The 25,515-nt window shown below is 33.1% G+C and overlaps 1 protein-coding gene across 1 annotated transcript in view; it reads left to right on the forward strand.

Moving 5' to 3' along the window:
- Nucleotides 1-25,515, forward strand: part of Erbb4 (erb-b2 receptor tyrosine kinase 4) — a 699,449-nt gene that overhangs the window by 376,420 nt on the left and 297,514 nt on the right. Inside the window, exons 5-6 of the mRNA XM_071619435.1 lie at nt 2,139-2,204; nt 23,927-24,045. Of these exons, the coding sequence (XP_071475536.1) occupies nt 2,139-2,204; nt 23,927-24,045 (185 nt within the window). The remainder of the gene's footprint in view (nt 1-2,138; nt 2,205-23,926; nt 24,046-25,515) is intronic.

The raw sequence follows: 25,515 nt of genomic DNA on the forward strand, positions 1-25,515 counted from the left end.
CTCTGATACCTTGTCAAAAAAACCATGAACAATATTTCAAGAAATATACCTTTTTTTAAAAAAATGCATTTATTTTAACTAGTAGAAACAAACATAAACATCATACATATTTATGGGCCTTTTTATGCGAAATCTGGGAGCCTGAATTCGGGTGGTGAATTGAAACTTGATAAATAAAAAGTCAAAAAAAGTAACCCTCCCCCAAAATAAATATTGAGTATATTAAAATATATTTTATTAATGTATCTTATCTGTTTCTCTGTTTTTCCTTTCTTTTATTTTCCTTCCAGATAGCTTTATTCATTATGGTCAGAATTCTAACTATTTTATTAGCTCAAACACAATTAAAGAAGTCATAGATAAGTGACAGGTCATTCTTTGCTTCAGATATCTTCAATTTACAGACCACTTGGTGAATAGAGTCAAAGGATTTCAACACATCTAAGAAGGCATATTAATGTTAGATATTTTCTCATAAAAAAAGTTTGGTTCTTCAGAAAGTTTTCCTTGCTTCCCAGTTTGTCTCACAGTCCTTTCTAATTTCCGCTGGTATAAATCAATTTAGATTTATTGGCTTGGTACAAAGGAACTCCAGTAAGTTTTTAATAATAATTATCATTATCACTGATTAAAGTTATATTGTTCAGGCCAGATGGAGTCCTTTTCCTGTCAACTAGAATGAGCTTGCATTATGTAGTTATAATGTGTTTAGATCTAAATAAACAGATGGTAGAGTGACAGGATATTATACACTGATGATGTCAGTAGCAGCGATCACAGACAGAACTGCTTTAAATAAACTCTGCCATAGCAAGGATCCCCATACTTTTAAAAAGATGACTTGAACTGATCCTGAGCATTGTATTCATTTGGAAACACTAGAGTGCCCTTCTGAGGGCAGACCATCAGGACAGGCTGAGGTCAATCAGAGAAAGTGTCTGGCGAATCTGTATTATAACTCTGAAGGTCATTATCATGTGGGATCACTCAGGCACTTTCACTGCAAAGGAAATAAACCTCTAAGCAGTAAGAATGTTCAAGCTGATTATTTGAAAACCACGTATCAAGGGAAGATGGAAATATTTGGTAAACTCTATTTGATAATTTTTATAATATAGTTCTCTTTGAATTCACAGTTAATACCTGAAAGCTAAGAGAGGTTTAATAGGAAGCTTGTTACAGAACAGCTAGTCTTTCATCAACTTTCATGTGTACTTTTCATTCTAAAAATAATCCATGTGCCTAAATTTAGAATGAAATTCAGAAACCAGCTTCACACAAAGTCATCTTACCTGATTGCCTCTAGCTAATATTTTTATTTTTGAGTCCTTATGGGGATTTCTCTGTGGGACAACTATGTTTGTTGAGGCCGATATTCACTGTAGCTTAAGAGCCACCACAAGAGTTAAAGGCCAATATTCAAAAATGCATATAACAATTTTAAAAACATGTATTGAATAACTGAAATTGTTTTCTAAAAAAATTAGCTCTTTTAAATGCTTGATTTTGCCTTTTATTCTGATGTTTTGTCATGTGTTTCAAAGAATATATTCTCGCTTTCATAAACTTGATTTCTTTTTAACAATTAACTTAATTTGTAATATCTATTGGAATCAGTAAGCTGTGAACTTTTGAAATTATACCAAGTAGAAGAGATCAATACACCAAAAATCTTCAACAAAGTGAAATTTATTTAATATAACAATTTACTTCTGACTTTCTGGGAAATATTGCAAACATATTTGTTTCTTTTTCATATAAAATGTTGAGAATATTTTGAATACCAGAAGATTGTACTTCAGTTTTACATGTTCTGCTGTCATCCGATGGCACTGGGAGTGGGGACCAAATATTTAACAAATGGGCCATGGGGGTGATTATACTGCCATTGTTTTTTTCAATCTGTCTTTATGTGTATGAATTATTTCCAGTATTCTTAAAATGGCATTTGTAGACTCAAAGATAGAACATTCAAGCTTTGCTACTTAAGTGAGCATTTTCAGCACTAGGCCTCAACTCTAGTATGACATAAAATTTTCCTAAAGAGCAGGGATATGTCCTTGGGCATTCCCTCCTCATCCAGGAGTGAAAGATTAAAACGTACATGACCTTCTTTCCTCCTTGTTCCTCTTCTGCAGGTGGACGTTGCCATAAGTCCTGTACTGGCCGATGCTGGGGACCAACAGAAAATCATTGTCAGACCTGTAAGTACTCAGTAGTATAAAAATAATGTTTGAGATGGTCAAATGAAACATAATATGTAGTTGCTTCTTATATTTGTTTGAAGTTTCTAGGTTAATGATTTCAGAACATTACTGTGTTGCTATTAGTTAGACTTCAAAATTTGTATGTCAGTAGAAGTACACAATCCAAAATGTGAGCAAAATTATATTAATTCAACTTTAGGTAAAACAGATATTTCAGTACTTTTCCCAAGCAGTTATATTACCATTCATTGATAGGAAAATAAAGGGCAAAAAGTATACTGTGTACCTGCTATATTCCAGGCACTATTCTAGGCACAGGGGTTATAAACTAAGTGAGGGATGCATGTAGATTCCCTATTGTTAACATAAATCTTGCTCTGAGAGTATGTTTCTTGAACTAATCATTAGGTAAGATAGGTATGATGCTAACCTCATTGCTCAGGCATTTAAAATCAAACCACACGGAGTATAGAGACAAATATCTAATATTTTCATCGTGCTTAAAGTCATAAGCCATTTTAACCCCAGGAGCTTTCATCAATCTTAGGTATAAATGGTTTCTTTAAAAATGGAAACAACTGGGTGCAGTGGCATACCCCTGTAATCTCTGCAGCTGGGGAAGCTGAGGCAGGAAGATTACAATTTGAAAGCCAGCCTCAGCAATTTAGCAAGCTCCTGAGCAACTTACAGAGACCCAGTCTCAAAATTAAAAAAAAAAAAAATGTAAAAGAACAGGCTGGGGATGTGGTTCAGTTGCTTAAGCGCCCCTGGGTTCAATCCCTGGTACTCAAAATAAATAAATAAAATAAAATAAAATAAATGGAAAACAAAATGCCCTGTACAAATGGCAAATACTTGTTTTTCCTGCTGCAATAACAATGACTAGAATATTATTTGAAAAGCACTATTGTGACAATAGTAAATATTACTTTATGAGCATAGAAGACAGAAAATATTGTTGGAGATTTTTACATACAAATATTATATATTGTGGAAGCTTGTTAAATTATTGAATGAAAGTTTAGAGATTTTTAATTTGTCTCAGTTCATGATGTTTTGCTAGATTCTGTTTGAATAACAATAATAATAACAGCAACAACAAAAAGACAAAGAGAATTGCTTTATTTCAAGCACCAAAGGAAGAAGTAAAAGATGATATATTTTCAATAGAAAATTATTTCTTCAGTTTATTTTAAAAATTTGTGAGCAATGTCATATTAAAAATTCATAAAATATAATAGAATAAAGTAAAAAGTACCTTTTTACCTGTGTCCCTCTTTGGTCCCTTAGCTACCATAGATAGGCAATAATTATTATTGGTAATTTTGGTATATTCTTCTCAAAGACAATTTACACATACTCAAGGAAATATGTACACATATCCCACTCCTTTTTACTCAGATATTAACAGGCTTTGCATGTTGTACTGTGTGTTATTTCTGTTGCTGTAACAAATACCAAAATAATAAACTTATAAAATAGAATGGGTTTATTTTGCTCATAATTTTATAGTTCTTACTCCAGGAGTCATTGGCCCTGTTGGCTGTTACAAGACTGTATGTCACTGTTCTCTTCATGGTGGGGTCAAAGAGAAAATGCCTGGGCCTGGAAGTGGCCTTTGAGGGCCACCCCCAATAATCTAAAGTTTCCCACTAGGCCCCACCTCTTACATGTTCTGCTGTCATCTGATTGCACCAGGAGTGGGGACCAAATCTTTAACAAATGGGCCATTGGGAGTGATTATACTGCCATTGTTTTTTCAACCTGTCCTTATGTATATGAATTATTTGCAGTACTCTTAGAAATGGCATTTGTAGGGTCAAAGATAGGTGTATTTGCAATTTGATAGAGATCACCACCACAGAGATCTTATTCTCTGTTGTGGTTGCTAACAATTACCTTTGCCAAGAGAAATGTGCGTGATTGCCCGTCTCCCTATTCCCTGGACAAAGCAGTACATTATCCATCTTTTGGGTCTTTGTCACAGGGTTAGATGAAAAATAGTATCTCAGTTTAGATTTAAATTAACTTATTTAATAGAAACAATATTTTATGGCAGGAATGTTTTGACAAGAATGTTTTAAACAGGATTCTAAAGTAAGATTAGACTGCCATGTGAATTTCATTCATTACAATGTTTGGAGATAATGTTTTAATAGCAGAGAAGTCAAAACCAAGGAGTGCACAATGCTGAGATGACACTGATGTGGCCAATTGTAAGAAGTCCAGATCTCTAAAATAATGAAGACTCATCACAGTGTTTTGTAATGAAGTGACAAGTAACCATGGGAATTACTGAAGTGTGTAAGGATCTCCAGTCTTTCATGAAAAAAAACACTTCTGAGTTGTCAAAGCAGAGAATAAGCTGTTGCAGACTTACCTGCTTTATTTTGCAGAGGAATCAGAGCTCCTTTGCTGTGGGCGGCTAGTTTGGGTGGGACACAATGGCTGTTAAGGAAATTACTTCCAGGGGATGAGGGCACTTGGAAACACTGATGTGGATAAACATCTCTTTCTTCTCTTTGGGAGGAGGTGGATTAAGAATCCCTGTATTGTTCCTCCAGTGCTAGGTCCAAAATCTGACTGCCTTCCTCCTACCACACTTTAGAAATTCTCCTTTGCCAGAGGTTACCTCTTTCGCTCTTTTCAGAGTTTACAGTTGAATGCAGTGGGCAGGGAGAAAGAAGTCTATACCATCTCCTCTAGATTAGAAGTCGTACATAATAACACTATTAGAAGTAATACTTTCAATAAGGCTATTAACAAATAAAAAATGTGGAAATAAATAAAATAATTAAATAATAAATAATTTAAAATGATAAATATTTAAAAGAATTTAAGTAATCAAATAATTTCATTTTTGTCTCATTTTACATGTACTTTGTACAATGCAAATGGAGAAGTTATACTTTTGCCTCCTGGTACTCTGGCATTCACGAGGAACAGATACACTTCTATCCATAGATACCTTACCAAATGCTATTTCTTCTAGACATGTAGTAGAGTTTATTACTTGCCATCAAGTGGATTGGGAAGAAGTCTTGTCTATGAAAATTTTCAAACCATAATTTCTATATCAAAGTATCAAACACAAAATCATTTAATTTATCTGAAATTTCTACATAGAAATTAAGTTCAGTATAACCTAACACTCAGTTAATGATCACTGTGCCTATTCCACAGTCTGTCAGACTTAAATTCAACATGCACATGTATCAAATATATACAAGTATGAATTTTAATGTAATATACATTAGCAATGACCTTTATAGTTTATAAAAACATTTCCATTTAAAACTTCATTCTAAGTGAATTTTCTGTGGGCTAAAGAGGACAGTTATCACTAACCTCATTTTACAATTGGAGAAATAAAAGCTGAGGATATGATTAAAGGGGTTGTTAAACATAACTCAAACTGAGGATTTCTAAGTGTTCTGCATCTGAAGACGGAACCGTCTCCTGTATCCCATACTGAATCACACACTGCAGTCAGTAATCGAGGGCATTGGATATGAAATCAGCCAGATGATTCAAACTCCAGTTGTTTCCACTTTCTGTTATGGGCAAGCACTTTCATCTTTTTAAAAATTAGCTACCACATCTATAAAATGGAGAGAATTACACATATCATATCAGAAGGTTGCTTTTTTTAGAATGAAATTCAAAGCCCTAATACAGTTGAAATATTTAAGTATTTCCTGGCATGTATTAAGGACCCAATAAATAATAGCTGATGGCATAATAAACTAAAGGAGGTATGTCAGGAAACTGAATCCATTTAAAATCTGAATGAATGGAGGTGAGAAAGAAGCTCCTGTGGGCCAGTTGAACCTTGTGAAGTCTCCTGACACCCAGTGTCTGGGGAATGAAAAGCGTCTGGGGAATGAGGGGGAGGCTGCTTGCCCTTGACATTGGCTCCCAGTCTCTCTCCCTGGCTGAGCTTCCTGAAAGATGAATTACTTATATATATTTAAAGAGCACAGCATACTTAGGCAAAATGTATTTTGGAACTACTAAAAGACAAACTTATTGAAAGACCTGAATTTTAGAATTATTTTTATTTTTTATTTTTTTGAAAATTTAACCTCCTCAGAGATTCTACAGTGATATGAGACATCCATATATCCCATAGAGGAGTAACATACATGATCAATTTTTTTAAATTTAAAGTTGTCTAGGCTTCCTTTAGGTTCACAATGACTCTTTTGTTAATTGAAGTGTCCTACTTACCTTGAAGCCCACTTGAGATAAACTTATATCTGAACCTTGACTCAATTTAAAAAACAAACAAAAAACAGCAACAGTAAGTATGTTGTGCAAGTTTTCAATAATATTCTGCTTTTGTTGATTGATCCTATACATGTGCATTTTAGGATCTGAAAGCCATAGTCTCACCTTATTTACAAATTATTTGTCAATGATTGAAATAAATTCCCTTTAGTGAGCTTCTCAGGAGGTATTCATCTTCATGTTTTTCCAAATATTTCCTTATTTTTATGGATGATGCTTTTTTGAGACTTTCAGTATATTAGGCAAAGAAGAAAAGAGTATTTAAAAGTTCATCACTTTGGCAAAGGAAAACAAAGTAAGGAAATAAAAATTATTTCACTCATCCAACCTTACCACTGCTGACCTCTTCTCACTGGTGTCCCCTCTTTGCAAGTGTGCTAGGAATTGTCCTCTGTGTCACTAAAGTTGAGAAGTCAGGGGTAAGGACATATGGCTCAGGCTCTGGGGCAAAGTTCATGGCAATGAATGACTGGTTAGGATGCAACCAAACAATGGTACAGAGCGTTAAAGCCATCTCCAAACAGAGACATGGGAGCAAAGATTCTGTTTACCACAGTGAGCTTGAGGAGAGGTCTGCAGGAGCCAGAAGTTTTAAGTAGCAGAAATGAAGAAAATGTTTTTGTTCTTAATAGTGAAATAGAAAGGTGGTATAAATTGACAGCTTATACTGGCTCACTATGCAAACTTTTCAGTCAGAAATTTTAGTAGAATTTTGTGAAATTTTAGCATATTTTAGTAACGCTATACATCTTATTTCGTGTACAGGTTGAGTGTTACAGTTAGTTTGACTGCATGTTCAATACTTTAAGTGTGTCATTGTGCCTTGATAGAATTCAATAATGATCAGACTGTAAACTGGATCCATCAGCTATTTCTAAACTATTTATTTCTAAAATCTTAAGATTTTTTTTTTATTTAAATAAATTACTTTTCAAAATCTTTGGCAACCTAAAGAACTTTTTAAATATGAAAGTCATTAAATGATACCTGTAGAATCTTACCGAATGTACTACTCTTACTATTTTAATCGTGAGTCTAATGTTCTGAAGCAATTTGATTTCATTCTCTTTAATTCCTTTTTGATGTTTGAGCATCCTGACCCTATAAATTTGACAAGAACATTTCTCACATAGCCGCAAAGGGTCAAAATACAACTTAGTCTGCGATAGTGAGAGCTGTATTACATGTAAAGCAGTGACTCTAACTTGAAAGTACTTTTAAGCTCAGTTAAATCATGGCCGCATTGCTCCACAGCACAGCTTAAGTAAATTGATTCAGTGGATTAATGTAGTCATGTCAGGGGAGACAAACTTATCTGCTATGTGAAGTCTGAAGCTTATAGAAGTATTATTTAGCAGGCTTACTGGTAAGAATGACAACTCTCTCTATTCATAGGAACAGGAGTCCTGAAGTCTGAGCTCCATAGGTGTAGGTGTGAAAGAAACTAAGCTTTAAGAAATAAATAATAATGATTAAAGGAACAAAGTTATCTCTGTTCCTGCAAGATATATGAAGCACACTTATCTCATTTAAAATAGATGCTTCTTGTCCCTTTTTATCTTTAAGCACAACATCAGGCCAGCTCTCTCTAGTCCACTGTTATCAGGAAGGGTGCTGGTTTCATTTCACACATTCCTTTGTCCTCCCAGGCCCAGTGTCATCTCTGTTAGTCACTGCATTTTGAGTGAGGAGAAGGGACAAAAGAATACATGAAAATATGACCTTCTTCTTTTCTCAACCTTTTCCTACCTTTTATATAAAAGTCGTCATAGTTATTATTTTCAGTGGCATATTTTTTAACTAGAATCTTCTAGGCTGATAACCACTCAATATTCTATTCAGTCTGCCAAGTTGCTTTAAGAATGATATTTCTTAACTCCAAACTGAAAAATGTAGGAGCATTTGGTGACAGGTTACAAAAGTTATTTGTCTCCTAAACTAAAATATTATATTACAAAAATTAACAAAGACATGTATGTTTCCACTACTGGACCAATGGATAGATTATTACTTCTGCCCAGTTAATTGTCACTGAATTGATTAAGGCTAATGCATTATTTTAACCAAAGGAAAACTTCTTGTGGCAGAATTTACTCCTAATTACTTACAATATACTTTGTAGGCAGATCATTCCAAAGTCTTATTTTTTTAATTAAAAATAGAACAGAAACAAATACCGACAGTGTATTTATTCTATTATAGATCATTGTAAATGGGGGCATCACTATATTAGCAAAATAAAACCTTGTTTCAGACAATGCTTTATATTACACATCGTTTCTATAAAGACATTATAGAATATGCTAGGGCAACTTAGAAATTATTTTACAGTTTTCCTCTATAACATTATGCACGAACATGAAGAAAATTACTTTCAACAGTGACAATATATTAAAAGTTTTTTCTTTTAATAACACAGGAGGGAAAAGCTTAAATCCTTAACCTGGTTTATGAATTCTATTCATTCTTAGGAAAGTCTTGAGAGATACATGTAAGTAATTTCATACATTTGTCCTATATCTGGAACTGCTTTGAAATCCGAAGAAATGATTATATAATTTTGTTCCTCAAAATTTCATTAAAAAAGTAGCAACTCAATTTTAGTGTTTTTTTCCATGATAATTAAAAGTTTCCTGTAGATTCTGAAATCAGAATGACAAATTATGAAGATAATACACTAATTATACTTGCATATATGCATCCACACATCATTTGTCTGCAGTGTAACTGTGTTTGCAGTCTTTGTGGAACAAATGTTGTTTAAAAAGAAGGTGCCGATGTGGTAAATATCCCATTAGAGCAGAGAAAAGCAAGGGGGAGCTAATGGGGGAAAGAGAAAGAGCTGAGCCAGCACCCCTGATCAATCAGCAGAGCAGCCTGCCTTTGTAAGAAGCCAGCTTCTTTAATTAAAACTCTTGTATTTTACTAATAACTTTGCATGTCCATAAGCCTTCTTATTGATTTCAATTATTTTCTATTTTCTCCTTTCTTTGAATTTATAATTTCTGAAGATATTGTAAAATTAAGGGAAACATTACAATGGACTAATTACTTGTACACATTTAACATTTCTAACCATCACTGAATAATTTACTTGAAGAAAATGAGAAAAAAATCTCCACTGATATGCTGTTCATTCTCACTTAAATTGATAAGGTTTGTTGTAAACTGATGACTTTCCTCAAAGGTATAAGAGAAGAGAATGGTTTCCATTTTAACGACAGGAGATACTTTTATCATAACTATTCTAGATGTTACAGGTTAGTGTTATTTCTGAGACATTGCTTAATGCCCTGCTAAGGGTCCATAGGGTATAAAGGAACTGCATAAATTTGTAACTGTTCTCTGGGCATAATGTGGGTGGGATGCAAAAGAAAGATGAGGAATGTTTGCAAAGGTGAAAGAAAATATTGAACTGCCGACATCAGGGCACTAGAGATGCAATGGTGCCTCTAAACTAACTCAATTTTAAGAACTTCAGTTTTCCCCAATTCCCTTATCCACATAGTGAAAGCATTGAGAAAAGTTGATTTCTGTGCCTGCTTCCTTGCACAGCATGTGTGTGTGTGTGTGTGTGTGTGTGTACATGCATGTTGATTAGCTGTGTGTACAGGGTATACATGTTATTCTTTCACACTTCCCACGTGGGCAAGGGAATGGGTTCCCCTCCTGAGGGATGGGCTGGCTGAGAAATAAAAGCTAAGAAAACAGTACTGTGAAATAACTACTGGACACAAAAAATATGTTTTCAGATTGGGGGTAGTCATGGACCAACTGACCAGCCAGGTGCAGCTATTAACAAAGAAATGATCCTGTGCTTGGTTTATTTATATCGGCACAGATCATCAGTACATGATGGTGTAGTTAAATATTTTTAAATGTTAACTTCTTCATCTGTGACACTAGGATAATAAACTTCTCTGCCAAATGTACGGGTTATTTCATAACAGTTTTTTTTTTTCCCATTTTAAAAAAATGTACATGATACCAAGAGTACAGAATTAAATATAACAATGTCTCTCCATCAGTGAGCACCATAGAAAGTTCTTTGCAAAAACAGGATAGAGGAGACCAGCTAGGCTGCTTGGAAGGGGTCACTCCCACCTGCAGTGTTGCCTGGGACCTTTAGCAATGCTGCCTGGGAGTTCACAATGTATTGGGCCATCTCAAAATCAGCAGGGGTGCTTCTGGGAGTTCCCAGATACCAGATCTTCCTACTCAGTGGCTTCAGTGCAGATCTGGTCCACACACATTTCACAGGTGTCTTCCTGCATAATACAGTTATGGATTATGTAGATATTGATGACATAAATACAGATATTGAGAGGTTGAAGAGAATGCAAACTGTGGGGCATGGCAGAGGTAGATAATCTAAGCAGAAAAATCAGAAGTGAATATTCCACATTAGATTACTAAGAGCACCTTAAGAAGGACAGAAGTATCTGGAAGTGCTACTATTATAAGGATTTTGTTATTCTGATAGTGATATAGTAGTGATGAAATTTATCCATAATTATTTATATCTTTGCAACAAAATTATTGACTGTTAGAGTAAATATCTTTGACTATCAAAGAAAATTTTTCAAAATTTCTATATGTGACATGCTTCTGATAAGCAAAATTCAGTGTTTGCTACAGAAATGGAAAGAAGTGTAAGATTTGATTCTTGTGAATGCACACACTTGCATACCACCCCCAATGGCTGGGGGATCTGGCAATCTAGTGAACATATCTATTCTGCTTAGCATTAATATGAGGTGTATATCTTCTATTTCAAATTGGTTGGTTTGGTTGGAGGATGAATCAAGTAAGCAGCACAGAGACAAAAGAGACTAAGAAGGGGTGACTTGATACAGGGCCACATACCAGGGTCAAGTCACATTTGGACAATTACAATAAATGTGCATTTCTAAATAGGATATTTTAATATTCTATATCTTAGGCCAATATAAATTTATATATTATTTTAAAATTTATAATATTATCATGGCTGCTTCTCTCCATTACCATGGGCATTTGCAAAAGAAATAGTCCTCATATAATGTTAGTTTATAAATAATAAACCTAAATATTTTTCTAAAAATTTATTTTTGCATATTGCTACCTCATTGGAGACAGTTATTTGAGGTTTCTCTGAAGTCATTTTGCCCATGAATTTTGTTACAATAGATCTGATAGAGCATTGTGATCACAGGAATACCTTCAGGTTTCATCTGATTTCACTATTTCTTGAGCTTGAATGCTTGTTAACCAGGGCAATTATTATTCTCTAAAGTGAGGGAAAAATATACATAATTTCATTGAGTAGAACATGGACGAGAAGAAGGGTTAGAAAGAAAGACAGAGTCTGATGTTACAACTGTATTTCACAACAGAACAGCAAACTTAAGTGAGTGAAGAATTATATACTATGGTGGATAATGTATACTATGAAAAGGCTTTTATAAAATTAAGCTATACTTTTAACCGTATCAAAGTAATTTTGAATGGTTTCATTTTAACTAAAAAAAATAGTTTAAAGTATCTCTGAAAAATGACATTTAATTAAAGAGCCAAGCATTTGGAAAAAAAAGAAAAGAAACTATGTGAAAGGATTTTCTGCACCAGGTATTAAAACATTGAAGGTAGTAATTATTGAAACACTGTGTATGTGTTTCAGCATGAAATTGCTCAACAGAATCTAACAGGAAGTCCAAGGTGGAAGCTAAAGTTTGCAAAGAAACTTACTTTTTTGTAAGGTTGGCATATTTAAAACATATTCAAAAGCATAGATTAATCAATTAATAGTGCTGGAGAAAATGTCAAATGTATGGATTAAAATGAAGTTAGATCCCTGCCATAAAATAAAAAATGATGGTAGATTGTGCATTAAATTTGAAAGGCATGAAATAGCCTACAGATTATACATGGAGTGTGGACTAACAGCTTAAAAAATACAAAATAACTGATTGTACTAGGGAAAAATACAGGTGACGTGGTAAGAGAATGAATAATTTGTCTTTAATTTATCTGTAGAATGATGAAGGTCTTTTTAAACCTGACATAAAAGATATAAAGAAGAAAGAAAAAGTCACTTTAACTATAATAGTAGTTTGTATTTTAAAAATACTTCAGTGATATTTGAAATATTAATTCAGACATAAATCAATGCTTTGCCTTATAATCAAAAACATACAATTTTTACAAACTACACATGTTCAGTAATTTCTAGTTTGAATGACAGTATGAGAACAGGAATAATCTCAATTGCTCTTGGTGGATTATAGATAGTAGGCATCATTGTATTGACTAATTGATTATTTATGGTCAAAAGATTTGAAATATAAATTTCCTAAGACTAGGGAATTTATTTTAATACATACTACACAAGATGTATGTTAAATATTATGTATTATAGCAGTATATATAGTAATAGCAAATGCAAACAATATAAACATTTTAGAAAGTGGGTTAAGTTAGAGGATATCATATAGTAGTATAATTTATTATCATTATTATTATTAAATTTTGGGGGGAGGTTCCAGGAATTGAACCTGGGGGAGCTTTACACTGAGCCATATATCCAGCCCTTTTATATATTCTATTTAGAGACAGGTTCTCACTGATTTGCTTAGGGCCTCATTAAGTTGCTGAGGCTGGCTTTGAATTTACGATCCTCCTGCCTCAACCTCCCATTCTGATGGGATTAGAGGTGTGTGCCACCATGCTTCTCTCATAAAATAGTGTAATTTAGAGCCTTGAAACATCTTGTAAAAGAAACATATTAATACTTTTTAAACAAAATGTTAGTGATAAATATTTTGTTGAAAAACACCAAGTTATAAAGCAATATAATTAACATTCATTACTTGACTATACCAACAGCAATATTTACATAGGCACTATTCCAAACTTAATAATTTCTAATAATAATATGTTCTTTAAAACAGCTTCATAAAGTAAGTACAGTTGTTAATTTTTATACCTGAAGAAACTGAAGCACATAGAGTTTAAGTAATTTGTCTGATTCAGCACAGTTCTTATGTAAAGTCAGAATTGGAGTCATCTCCAGTTTATTTCCTATAGTCATCAATGGTGCTGCCTATCATTTAATAAATTGTTCTGGATTTCAGCTAACAGCTTCATATGTATCATCTCCTTCAATCCTCATAAATAATTTCAATAGAGTATCCTGGGAGCCAGGTTGGAGGGGCAAGTTGCAGAGAGTGAGAAAGAGTTTTAAGAGGGATGAGAGCATTCCAGGGTGTAGAAATGTGTCCCCTTTGTGGGACTTGAAAATTCCCATTAAAGACTGAGTTCATTTGGGTTACTTTTGTGATCTCTTGCCTGTTATACTGCTGTGGACATGGGAATCCCCAAATTTGTTGCTGTGGTAAGAGAATGAATGATTTGTCTTTAATTTATCTGTGGTTATTTATACTTCCTAAAAAATGTGTAATGTGTATGTGATTTCAGAATTTTAAGAAGGAGGGGATCAACAAATAAATCATACCCTCTTTATTGTCACATGATATTTTATAATTTCTGAGGATTTCTAAATGTTTGTCCAGATCATGGACATGGTAATGTCTTTTATCAATGCGTTCATGATGTATAACTTCTTTACTAATATCTACAGATATATTACTTTTTATAAATATTTTGCCAAAGAAAATCATAAAGGTTGTTTTGCATTAGCCCCAAGTTTAACACCTACTCTGTAGAAGTACAGAGTTAACTACCCTAGATTTCCAGTGTTGGAGGTGGGAATGAGAGGCACGCACCCCTGGGAGTAGTCCCAATGACAAAATTTGGGAGGGAAGCATGGGTCAGACACTACTGTGCAATGTTTTCTGTGGTCTCTGTGATCCTGAAACTTCAGAAAAGGAGAATTTCATCTCTAGTAGCTCCAAGCTCCTGAATTCATTAGGAGGTTAATTTGTTGCACATATAAAAAAAGGAGCCCTCAGACTGATTTTTCTAATTCCCTAATTTGACCTTTGTCCATGCAATTGAGCAATGCTTTCACACTGCTGATCGTCAGTGGATTGTAAAATCCCTTCACAGATGGACCATGACAAACATTAAATTTTTATTGAAATAAGATAGATTGGAATAAAATCGGCCAGATTGGGGTAGAATAGAAAAGACAATATTAAAATGTTTTGCACATAATTAGAGTCAATATTATCCCTCAAAACTTCTCATCATGCATATGTATACTGAGCCATGTTGTACATTACATTATTTGTAGTGTCAATTGTAGTTTAAAAGCCTGAAAAACACTACAAAGATGCTTCGTTTAATTTGTAGGCAGACATGGTTGTCTTCTTGACCAGATAATCCCAGATGTGTTCTATGAAGACAAAAGCATTATTATGAAAATGTTTTTCCTTATATATTTAAAACATACATTTATAGCATAACTGTTTTAACTGTTATTTAGATATAGACATGAAAATTGGCCCTAGCTATGGCTCTTTTTCCTCCTCTGTAAATTTTGTATGTCAGAAGCACTACTATATAAGATTCTATAAAACACCGTATATCAACTTATTTCTATGACTTAAACCAATAATGTGAAGAACATTTGAATAATATCTTAGTATTTGTTATAATCACTCATAGTCATGTTAGTTAATTTGACTTTGGAACAGACTTTTTTAGAGATGTAAAGCAGATCGGAGTTTGATTATAAAATGATTTCTGGACTTCTCCCCCTACCCTTTTATTTGGTCTTTGCTGCAAGACACTGTCTCCTAAATTAATGCATACAAAACAGTGATGCTATATAGGAATCAGGACATTAATATTTTAAAAAGAATTTAGCCTTTATTTAATTTACTTATTTGTTTTTGTTTGTTTGTTTGTATGTGGTGTTGAGGCTCCAAGCCAGGGCCTTACCCATCCTAGGGAAGTGCTCTACCCTGAGCCATAACCCTAGCCCCAGGACACTAATTTTAAACCAATTTGATAATAACTTATTATTTGACCCAGGATGGTGTAGTTAAATATTTTTAAATGTTAACTTCTTCATCTGTGACACTGGGATAATTAACTTCTCTGCCAAATGCACAGGTTATTTCATTACAGTTATTTTTTCCATTTTTAAAAAAATTTACATGATACCAAGAGTATAGAATTAAATATAACAATGTCTCTCCCTCAGTGAGCACATTTCCCCCGCCCCCCGTCCCTATGATTTTTCTCCTAAAGTGATTACTTGTTAATAAAAGTTTGGTGTGTGTGTGTGTGTGTGTTTTTCAAGCATATATGTATAAACAAAAGCACATATAAGTGCTGAGATTTTTATTTACAAAAGTGGATTTACATGTTAGTAAACATTTGTCACTGTGACAAAGTACCTAAGAAAAACAACTTAAAGGATGAAAGATTTATTTTGCCTCATAGTTTTGGAACTTTTAGTCCATGATCAGCTGGCACCACCATTACTTTGGGCTGGAGGTGAGGCACAACAAAACATGACAGAAATGGGTGACAGAGGTCAACCATTTACCACATGACAGGGAGGAAGCAGAGCAACAGAGAGAGGAGAAGGGACCAGGACCACATATACCCTTTAGGGGCTAATTCCCAGTGAATTAGCCACTTTGTCCAACCACCTCCCAGTTCCTATTGCCTCCCTACAGCACCACCAGCTGTGGATCAGGCCTTAGATAGATGAGCCTTCAAGGGTCATTCCAGATTTAAACTGTAGTAGAATACTTATTCTTTTATAACTTATTATTATTTTATGTACATCATATTTTTAAAATCCTTTCATGTCAGCATACGGAGGTCAACCATATTTCTATATATGCTGCAGCATTTCCCCCAGTTATGGTTGTGCTATACTTAACCAATTCCTGATTAGTGGACATTAGGGTTGCATTGTTCTAACCTCAATTATGACCACTGGATATTTTAAAATTATACCTGTCCACAAGTCCCCTTCTTCCATAATTCAGATTTCTTTCTAGAAACAGAACTGCTTGGTCACAGATGAATTTATATACACAGGTTTAATGGATAAATCACTCTTTATTTACTCATAAAAATTACTCATTAGCAATATCTTCAGTTACTCCTATCAGTTCTGCACCCACCTTTGTCCGATTTTTGAATCCTCATCAAAACTGGAAGCTACCTGGGATGCCTGAAGAGTACTGATATCTCTTAGAGACATGTGAACGTTATTTTGAATTTAATCAGAGGCAAATAACAGTAACAGATTTCTCATCAATAGAATGTAAAATTTAGATGATATAGCTCATTGGTTCAAGAGATACTTATTCATTCTTCACCCAATATGAGACTCTTTCTTTTCAATTTTTAATATTCTGTGATTATTTTCATCACAATATTAGTAGGAAATTTAGATGCATATTAAGTAGAATAGAAATTATCTTCATTCTCCTCTACTAGTATTTCAGATAAATAACTAGAAGAAGTGAAAGTGATAGAGTATTTTTTTTTTCATTTTCCAATCAAGCCTGTTGTTGAGATGTGATCTATTGTAAGACAAAGTGACTTTGAATGATTAATATCAATTTTTCTACATTTCTTGGTGTGTGACAAGTCCATCATAAGATTATTTCAATTTTGATTATGTTATCTCCATTCTGTAATTTACTAGCAGACTGTAAGGTGCAGCTTTCAACTATAATGTTAAAAAAGATGCTATTTTTTTAAAAGATGCTACTTTTTAAAGATGCTATTTTTTAAAAAATGTTCTCATGCAGATTCATGTCCTTCCATCATAGTCTTAACGGTTGTATCTATGATCCTATAAGGCATATGTAAACTGGCTCATACTCACTCTTAAGAATATTATTTTTAGTTGATGAATTGAGCAATATTGTTTTTTCTTTGAATACTGACTTACAAAGTTTGGTGATGCTCACAGCCTATTAATAAGGGAGAATTTCCCTCGTAGCCAAGAGTCTGATTTAAAATCAACTTTAAAGTCCCTTGATGAATCATTGAGCTTGTCTTTATAAATAAAATAGGTTAAATAAAACTTCATTAAATAAATGGATAAAGTGGCTGGTGATGAAGAATGGATTAGACAAGACCCCTTCCCCCCTTGACACAACTAACAATATTATCATGGCATAGCCTTTGGGGTCACCAGGGATTTATCTGGGAAAAGGGTCAAACTTAATTAGTACCTGCCAAAATCTGGGCACGCTTGTATTAACTGCCTCTGAATGTAAGTTTTAGAGAGGGATGATCAGGTATTTGCTAATTTTTCCTGGTGAACTAAGCAGTTATTGCATGTAGGATTAAATACTACCTGTGGTCGTGAACACCTTGTGGTTTACACTGGTCAGTTCATTTACAATAGCTTCATCAGTGTAATTAGGAATTAGGAATGAAAGAAAATCAGATTTTCTTTTGTGTTATGAGAATGGAATTTGGAAGACCTAAACACCTTCACACCTTTTCATAATTCTACTTTGTCTGCTTTAACTGTTAAAAACATGAAAATTTATATATACATATACATAAAATTACACACACACACTCACTCTCACACACACACACACACACACACACACACACATATATATATATATATATATATATATATATATATATACATATAACCTCATATCACCTGAGAGCCTCTTCAATATGTTAGACTTTATGTGTTGGTCAAAATAATGGAAAATTCCTAAAAGTAAAAAATTTCCTCCCTGTCCACACCAGGACACAATTTTATCATAAGGCTTTACTCTGGCAACAATTTTTGGCTTAATTAGTCTATAACTGAGGGAAATAAGGAAGAGCATTCCAGTTTAAAACCCATCTCCATTTCTGCCTGGGGGAGCTTTTTCTGAGGAAGAAGAGAATGTCTTTGAGCAGAAATTTCAAAATATTGGCTTATAAAATCTCCCTTTAAGAAACTTGGGGTTTTTAACACACACTCACACACACACACACACACACACAAACACAAATTTTCTGGCACCTTCTCTATACTTGCTGAATCAAAATGCAGGAGGAAGCCCAGGTACCTTATTTTGTATCTCCCTATTTAATTCTTAAAGTCCACCTGACCCTTGGTATACAGATGTGTCTAGCTAGTCTCCTTTGGGAGAATGAATAAGCAGTGTGTACTTTAGTGTGAGTTTCATTAAACCTGATTTTCCACACCTCTCAGCCTGCTCTGAGGGAGTTATGCCTGTTCTTGGATGGTTTGTGAGTTTTATTTGTTTCTCTCCAAGTACACCCTTGTCATGGCAGCTTCTGAAAGCGTGCTACGTGACCCAGTCTGCTCATTTTTTTAGGAACCATTTCACCATTCATAGGAATAAATATTGGACTCTAAAGCTGAAAGGTACCTCTAGAGAACATTTCATCATGCCCCCTGCCTTTAATTAAGTGGATGTCTAAAGCATGTAGGAGAGATTTCCTTTAAAATACTGACAAATGAACACTCAAGAAACCCATTCAGTAGCTCATTACAGTGTTTTTATCACTCTAATAGTCGATAAATTCTTCTTCACATCCAACCCAAATCACCTTTGTTTAACCCAAGCATTTTTCTTTTTATTCAAACTTCCAGGTATGTAACTGAAAATACTATAACCTCAAAAACACTCCATTTTAAAGTTGAAATAGTAATTAATATATTGTGTTTTAAAGTTGAAATACTAATTAATATACTGTGTTTTCTGGGCATGGTTTTTCAAAATTTTGTCCATAAAAATTTAAATAATATAGGCACCATAGATATAAGTTATTAGTACTGTGATAAAAATGAAAGAAAAATTAAATAAGTGTGCTTTAAAATGTTTTGCAATGAAATTAGGTGTTGCCTCATGATACTTAATGTGCATACAGCTGCTGCCTGAGATGCTAATAATGGTATGTTCCATTTTTCTGACACTTCTGCCTTCAGAACGAGCCATGCCATGTTTCTGTCCCAAATATAGGTCATTTTCCCTCCAAATTTTATTATCTCTTTGCTTATCAATTTTTGTTTGATTTCCTGTTAGTGATAGAGCACTTAAGAACACAAATAGGAAATGAAAGCAAGAGGTCATATGATTAAGTTTCAGACAAAGAATAATTAGTCTGTCAATCAAATGGTATAAATGACTTAGAGATTTTTCTCAATTTGACTGGACAGAATAATGTTTCTGGACTCTAGATTGTGCATTGGAATCACCTATGCAACTTATTAAAACTAAAAAACTATTAGTACATTGCTGGTTAATTTCATTTATTAGGAATTAAGTGATTCTCAGTCAGTGTATTTGGAAAATAATAAAATACTACTAAAATGGAGCTTGTGGAACAGCAAGCAGTGACATTCCTTAGGAGCTTATGACAAATAGATAATTACGGGCCTCACTGATGCTAATTGAATTGATTTTTTAATTTATATAAGAATTTTTATATTCAAGTTTGAAAGATCCCATGACATGATATAATATACAAATCAGTTTAGAAGAACAGAGTGGATGAAGTGAAGCCAATCCAAAGCCAGACTCAGAAAGCCAAAGGTTGAGTATTTGACCTCATATATGGAATCTAGAGAGAAAAAAATCAGGAATGTAAAGGGGATCTCATGAAAACAGAAGGGAGACCAGTAGAATACAGGAAGGGTATGATGCAAAGGGAGGGAAGAGGAGCAGGCAGGGGAAAGAACTGAACAACAAAATTGACCAAATTACTCTCTATCCATATGTGAGCACACCACAATGAATCTCAAGCTTACATGTAACTACAGTGTACTAGTTAAAACTATTTTAAGGCAATGAAGGAAAGAAAGGAAGGAGGAAGGAGACAGGAAAGAAGGAGGAAAGTGGTCAAGTTCAAAAATATGGGGAGCAAACATTTATAAAGGCTCTCCCTGTTAATGAGCAAATAGACCTTTCAGCTTTTCATTGTAATGTCCTTTTGGCTACTCATAAAAATAGAGGGAAATGATGGGAGGGGAAGGGATATGGTAATAGAAAGATAGTAGAACGGAACAGATATTATCACTGTATGTATATATAGGTGACTACATGACCAATATGATTCTGCAACATGTACACTCAGAAAAATAAATAATTATATCCCATCTATGTAGGATATATCAAAGTGCATAAATGTATTCTAATGTCATATATAACTAATTAAAACAAAAAAAATTAAAGAAATCAACAACAAATATTTCATTTGCAAATTGATACTCTTCATATAAGAAAAATATTTTTCTAAAGGAGCAACTTTAATAAAAACATTGGATATCATTGTGTTCAGGGAAGTAATTAAACTTTTGTTTTCATTAGTGTGGTACTGGTAAGATAATGCTACTAACAAATACTATAGTTTTTTAGAGGTGATAGTCTCTCAGCAATATTGCTTTACCATGGAATACTTGGTTCTTTAAATTTGCCATATGATTGTCATGGATATTTTGAATGAATTCCCATTGCCAATTTCAAGTTTATTGACCCAAATATAAGTTTAACTTCTCAGGTTTTACTTTTTATATTAACTGCATAGCAGTATACCAGCAATGAATAAGCTAGTTAAAACTTGACCCAAATATTTTAATGCACCCAGTGAAGCAATTTAGAAAGCATACCAAACACAGGGAAAACATTTCCATTGAAATATCCCAGCAAGGATGGAAATTAATAAAAGCTAAAGCAATTATATGTTAATGTTCCTATGGAGGCTGAGTAATCTCATTGATTTCAGGACCTGTATTTTGTTTTTTGTCTCTCTCATCAAAAACTTTGAGTACAGATTGGTGAGTTTTTCTGTATTAAATGAATGATGTTTATTAATCACCAAGTTCTGGTAAATGGATTTACTTTACAATGCCATGCCCTTTGCCCTGCTCACAAGTTGGATGTGTGCAAGGAGAATGTTTTATTTCTAAAATAAGTCTCATAAAACAATGTAAAAAGCTGTTTTCAAACTTTGTCTCATCACTATTTATAAATTAAGTTTATCATTTTGTTCTTTTGCTTACTTATTCATCAATACTTCCAAATGTGTTTTTTGAACATTTTTATTTGGAATTAAAGAGTATTATTTTTAATACTGAATACAATCTAATGTTTAAAAACTCAATTATAGACTGTTTTTGAGAAAAATCCCACAATTTCCTTTTAATATCTTAAAATAAATTTAAAAATATATTTGCCTTTGGATAATGACTTAGATGATTTTTGTATGTTGCTGAAGTGGAATGGAATGTGCATATCAAGATTTCCTAGATATGAATGAAATATTTGAGTACCATATGGCTGAAATTGCTATTTCAAAATATCTAACATTACATATGATTAAATCTTTGAAAATACAACTTTTAGGGGGTATAAAGTACAATACCTGTTACTGAGTCTAAGATTGTGCTATTATAATCATAACATCCAATTTCCATGTTTAAATAATGTCCCATGACAAAAATGATTTTAATATGAACATTTAATCAATAATTTAAAATAATTTAAAAATAAAATTTAAATTAATTATCTTATTTATTTAAATGTTTTCTATATTACTTTCCTATTATGTCAGAGAAGTTCAGAGTAAACAAATGAAGGGAAATTGAAACATTTTGTGTACTACTTTAAAGGGTGATAGAGTTAAAAATAGAAATCAACACTTAGATATATGCATCTAAAATTAAAATGTATGTGACTTATGGGATATGATTGTTGATTCAATTCCATGCTATTGTTTTCCAGCTGATTAATGCCTGGACAACTATAATCAAATTAATAGACTGTCCTGTGATGAGACTTATTTCAAATGTCTAATTTGTTTATTTATCACATATCTTCTATTTTAGTTAGTGATTCTTGATACATCAAAAGGACTTTATTTCATCTGGAAGAGACAATATTATGTTTTAATGTACTCTTTAAAAAACTATGCAAAGCATTTGCTTTATATACTATGTATTAATAATTAGTACACCTATATAAATATACCACTTGGTTAAAAGACAGCAATGTAAGTACAATATATGACTATGAATAGTTAATGCATACATGTAATTTGTGTATTTATAAATTGTATACACACACATATATAATGTATGTATAAAATATAAATAAAATTACATGAATGCCAGGTATAATTCTATTTTTTTGGAATACACCATAAAATTAATGTAATAAATAATTTGGAACACATGTTAGATGGCTATGGATGCTGTAACAAAAAGTATTGAAGGAAGTGAGAAAGGAAGAAGGAAGGAAAGAAGGAAGGAAGGAAAAAGAAAAAAAAAACATGACTAAGACTGGACAAGAGAAGAAGTAGAAAGAAGAGGCAAGTCTCCAGGACACAGTTGTTTGGGGAAGCTTCTGCATTAAATAGGAGTAGATTTCACTGAGAAGTTGAGACTTTTTAAAAGGTGAATGAATAGGCCAAGCTATTTTATTATGTAGAATTGTATGCTAGAATATTTATAGAAGAAATCATTTATTTCAAAATTTAATGTAAATACAAAATACAAACTCACAAATCTAGATCCAAATATTTATTTTCAAAATCTCCTATGAACTTATGATAAGAAGTATCTCCACAGAGAATCCATTTTGGATCTCGAAGTCATACAACTTGGGTTGAATGATTTTCGCCAGGAATGAGCCTGTAGCCCACAGAAAATTGTCAAAACCAAATCTGCGGAATACTAATGTTTAAGAGGCAGAGTCTTTGTAAAGTAGCAGTGAAAGAAGCTTAGAAAAACTAGTCACAAAAGTTGAAAGAAATAAGGCGAAACTGGAAATATGGAAATGATATGCTACCCATATCCTGTAAAATTCATACTTGAAAAATACTTTAAAATCTCAGTGGAATAACTGAGCTAAAAATAATTGTGTCCCTTGTTACTATAATTTTGACTCACTGTCCATAGCCTTTCTTATACTAAAGTATACTATAATATGATGCTGTCAGCTTGGACAGAAGGATAAGAAAAGACCAGTGAAAGTTATAAGTGTTCCCTTCCTCTCACCACCTCTTCCTTCTTCTTACCTTCCTTCTTTGGTTTTCCTCATGTAAAATATATTGTGAATAAAGAAAATATTTGTTTCCTTTTCCTCATTAACTATTAAAAGTCTTAAATTCACTTTTGGGACCACCTTTTCCCACAGGACCTTACCATATACATTGTGTGAAGTAATCTCATTGCTGACTCCATCTTTCCCAACCTGAATGACTTTTATACGGCACTATAAATATTCTCTGAAACAAGAAAGAACATAAAAATAAATGCACATATAATTTTGGAGGTTTTATGTTGTTTGTTTGTTTTTAATAATTTTGATCTAAATGCCAACTTTGCTCATTAAATGTTTGCCGAATTGAGTCAGGGTTGGGTTTAGTAAATTATTACTTCAGAACTTAGCTTTTCTCAGTCGTTTCACATAATTTTAGGAGTTTTCGTTGGTGGCTGATTCTGATAGAGACCCCATTTCTGTCTTCTGCAGTGACAAGGACAGTGTGTGCAGAACAATGTGATGGCAGGTGCTATGGACCTTATGTCAGTGACTGCTGCCATAGAGAATGTGCTGGAGGCTGCGCAGGACCTAAGGATACGGACTGCTTTGTACGTCTGGGAGTTCTCCCTATTCCTCTTTTCCTCTCCTTTGCTCTTTCTTTGTCTCAGCCATATTGAATTTCTCCCATGTGATTATTTAACATCAAGTTTTGCCATTTTAAGATTAAGCAAGATCCTTAAGGGCCTCTTCCTAGAAATCATGTTCTTACTGAGTTGGCTATTGATTAACTGGAATTATTCTGTTCCACTGAATTATTTCTGCACTTTGGACACAATTTATGTTAAAAGTGAGGTTTATTGGAGAATATGTTGAGGTATCTTTCTTAGCATCTAATAATATCCTTTCCAAAAATGCAGAGGTTGCTTGTCCATATCATTGCATATTTAAGTACCATCAGGGAGGGCAATTGCATTTTGTATTTTTACTATAAATTTCATGATTATAACAGATAAGTTTATGTGTTTAAGTATTTTTCCTGTTCCTATTCTTTACAGGTTTATGTTATTCAAAATTTAAGATTTACAAATGCACATTAAAACAACCAATATGCTAATTTTATGATTTATATTTTAGCTGCATTTGCAACTTGTTAGGGACACTTTAATTACATTTTGATATCATATCCTTGATATAGTACTTTTTGTTCTTTGGAATACATATGAGTAATTCTGAGAGCATTATTTAACTCAATTTTATACACCAGAACCCTAGTATTCTAGGGTATTGTTTTTAAGCTAAAAGTTATAAAAATAGCAAATCACATTTACTGTTGAAAGTGAATGCAAAAAAACTTGTTTTCTTTATTCTGCTTCTTAAATATCTAACACATGAACATATATTCTAGAATTGAGCATTTAGAAAAGTTGATGCTTAGTTTCAATAAGCAAAATAAAATTTAAAATCTTATACATAGTAATTTCTTAGTTTTTAAAAACTATTATAAGAAATTGAACTTATCTATTCTAATTGTATAATGAAATAAAAAAATATATTTATTGCAGAAATATATAGGGAGGCAGATAAAAAGGAAATCAAAATGCTAAAAATCTGAGGTAGAAGCTCAGCGGTTCCTAAACTAAGAACTTTTTTTTTGTCCATCACCAATACAGACAGATGAGCTTGAAAGATTGATCTTTGAAGACACTGAACCCTGAAAGTGTTGCTTTAATAATTACAAAACAATAACTATAATAAACAATAATGAAAACTCTCAGAAGTTTGAAATCACCTCTTTTTTTTTTTTATTGTTTCATTATCGTGACAAGCAGATCAAGTGACGTTCAAAATCCTCATTTCATTACTTTTTTGGAATGGCCCAGTAATTACATTCAGGCATTTGTTACAGAATGCTCATGAATACCAGACTGAGGCCCTGGTATAAGTTACAATATGCTTATTTGTTGTCTGAAAGGTATTTTTTTAAAAATTTTTCTGGCTTATGTTCTTTGTTGCCAAGCAATCTATGCATAAGATTGCATAAAATATGTTAGTAAAGCAATTATAAGGACACATGAAGT

Source organism: Marmota flaviventris, chromosome 11 (genome assembly GCF_047511675.1).
Source record: "Marmota flaviventris isolate mMarFla1 chromosome 11, mMarFla1.hap1, whole genome shotgun sequence".
Taxonomy (NCBI): Eukaryota; Metazoa; Chordata; class Mammalia; order Rodentia; family Sciuridae; genus Marmota; species Marmota flaviventris.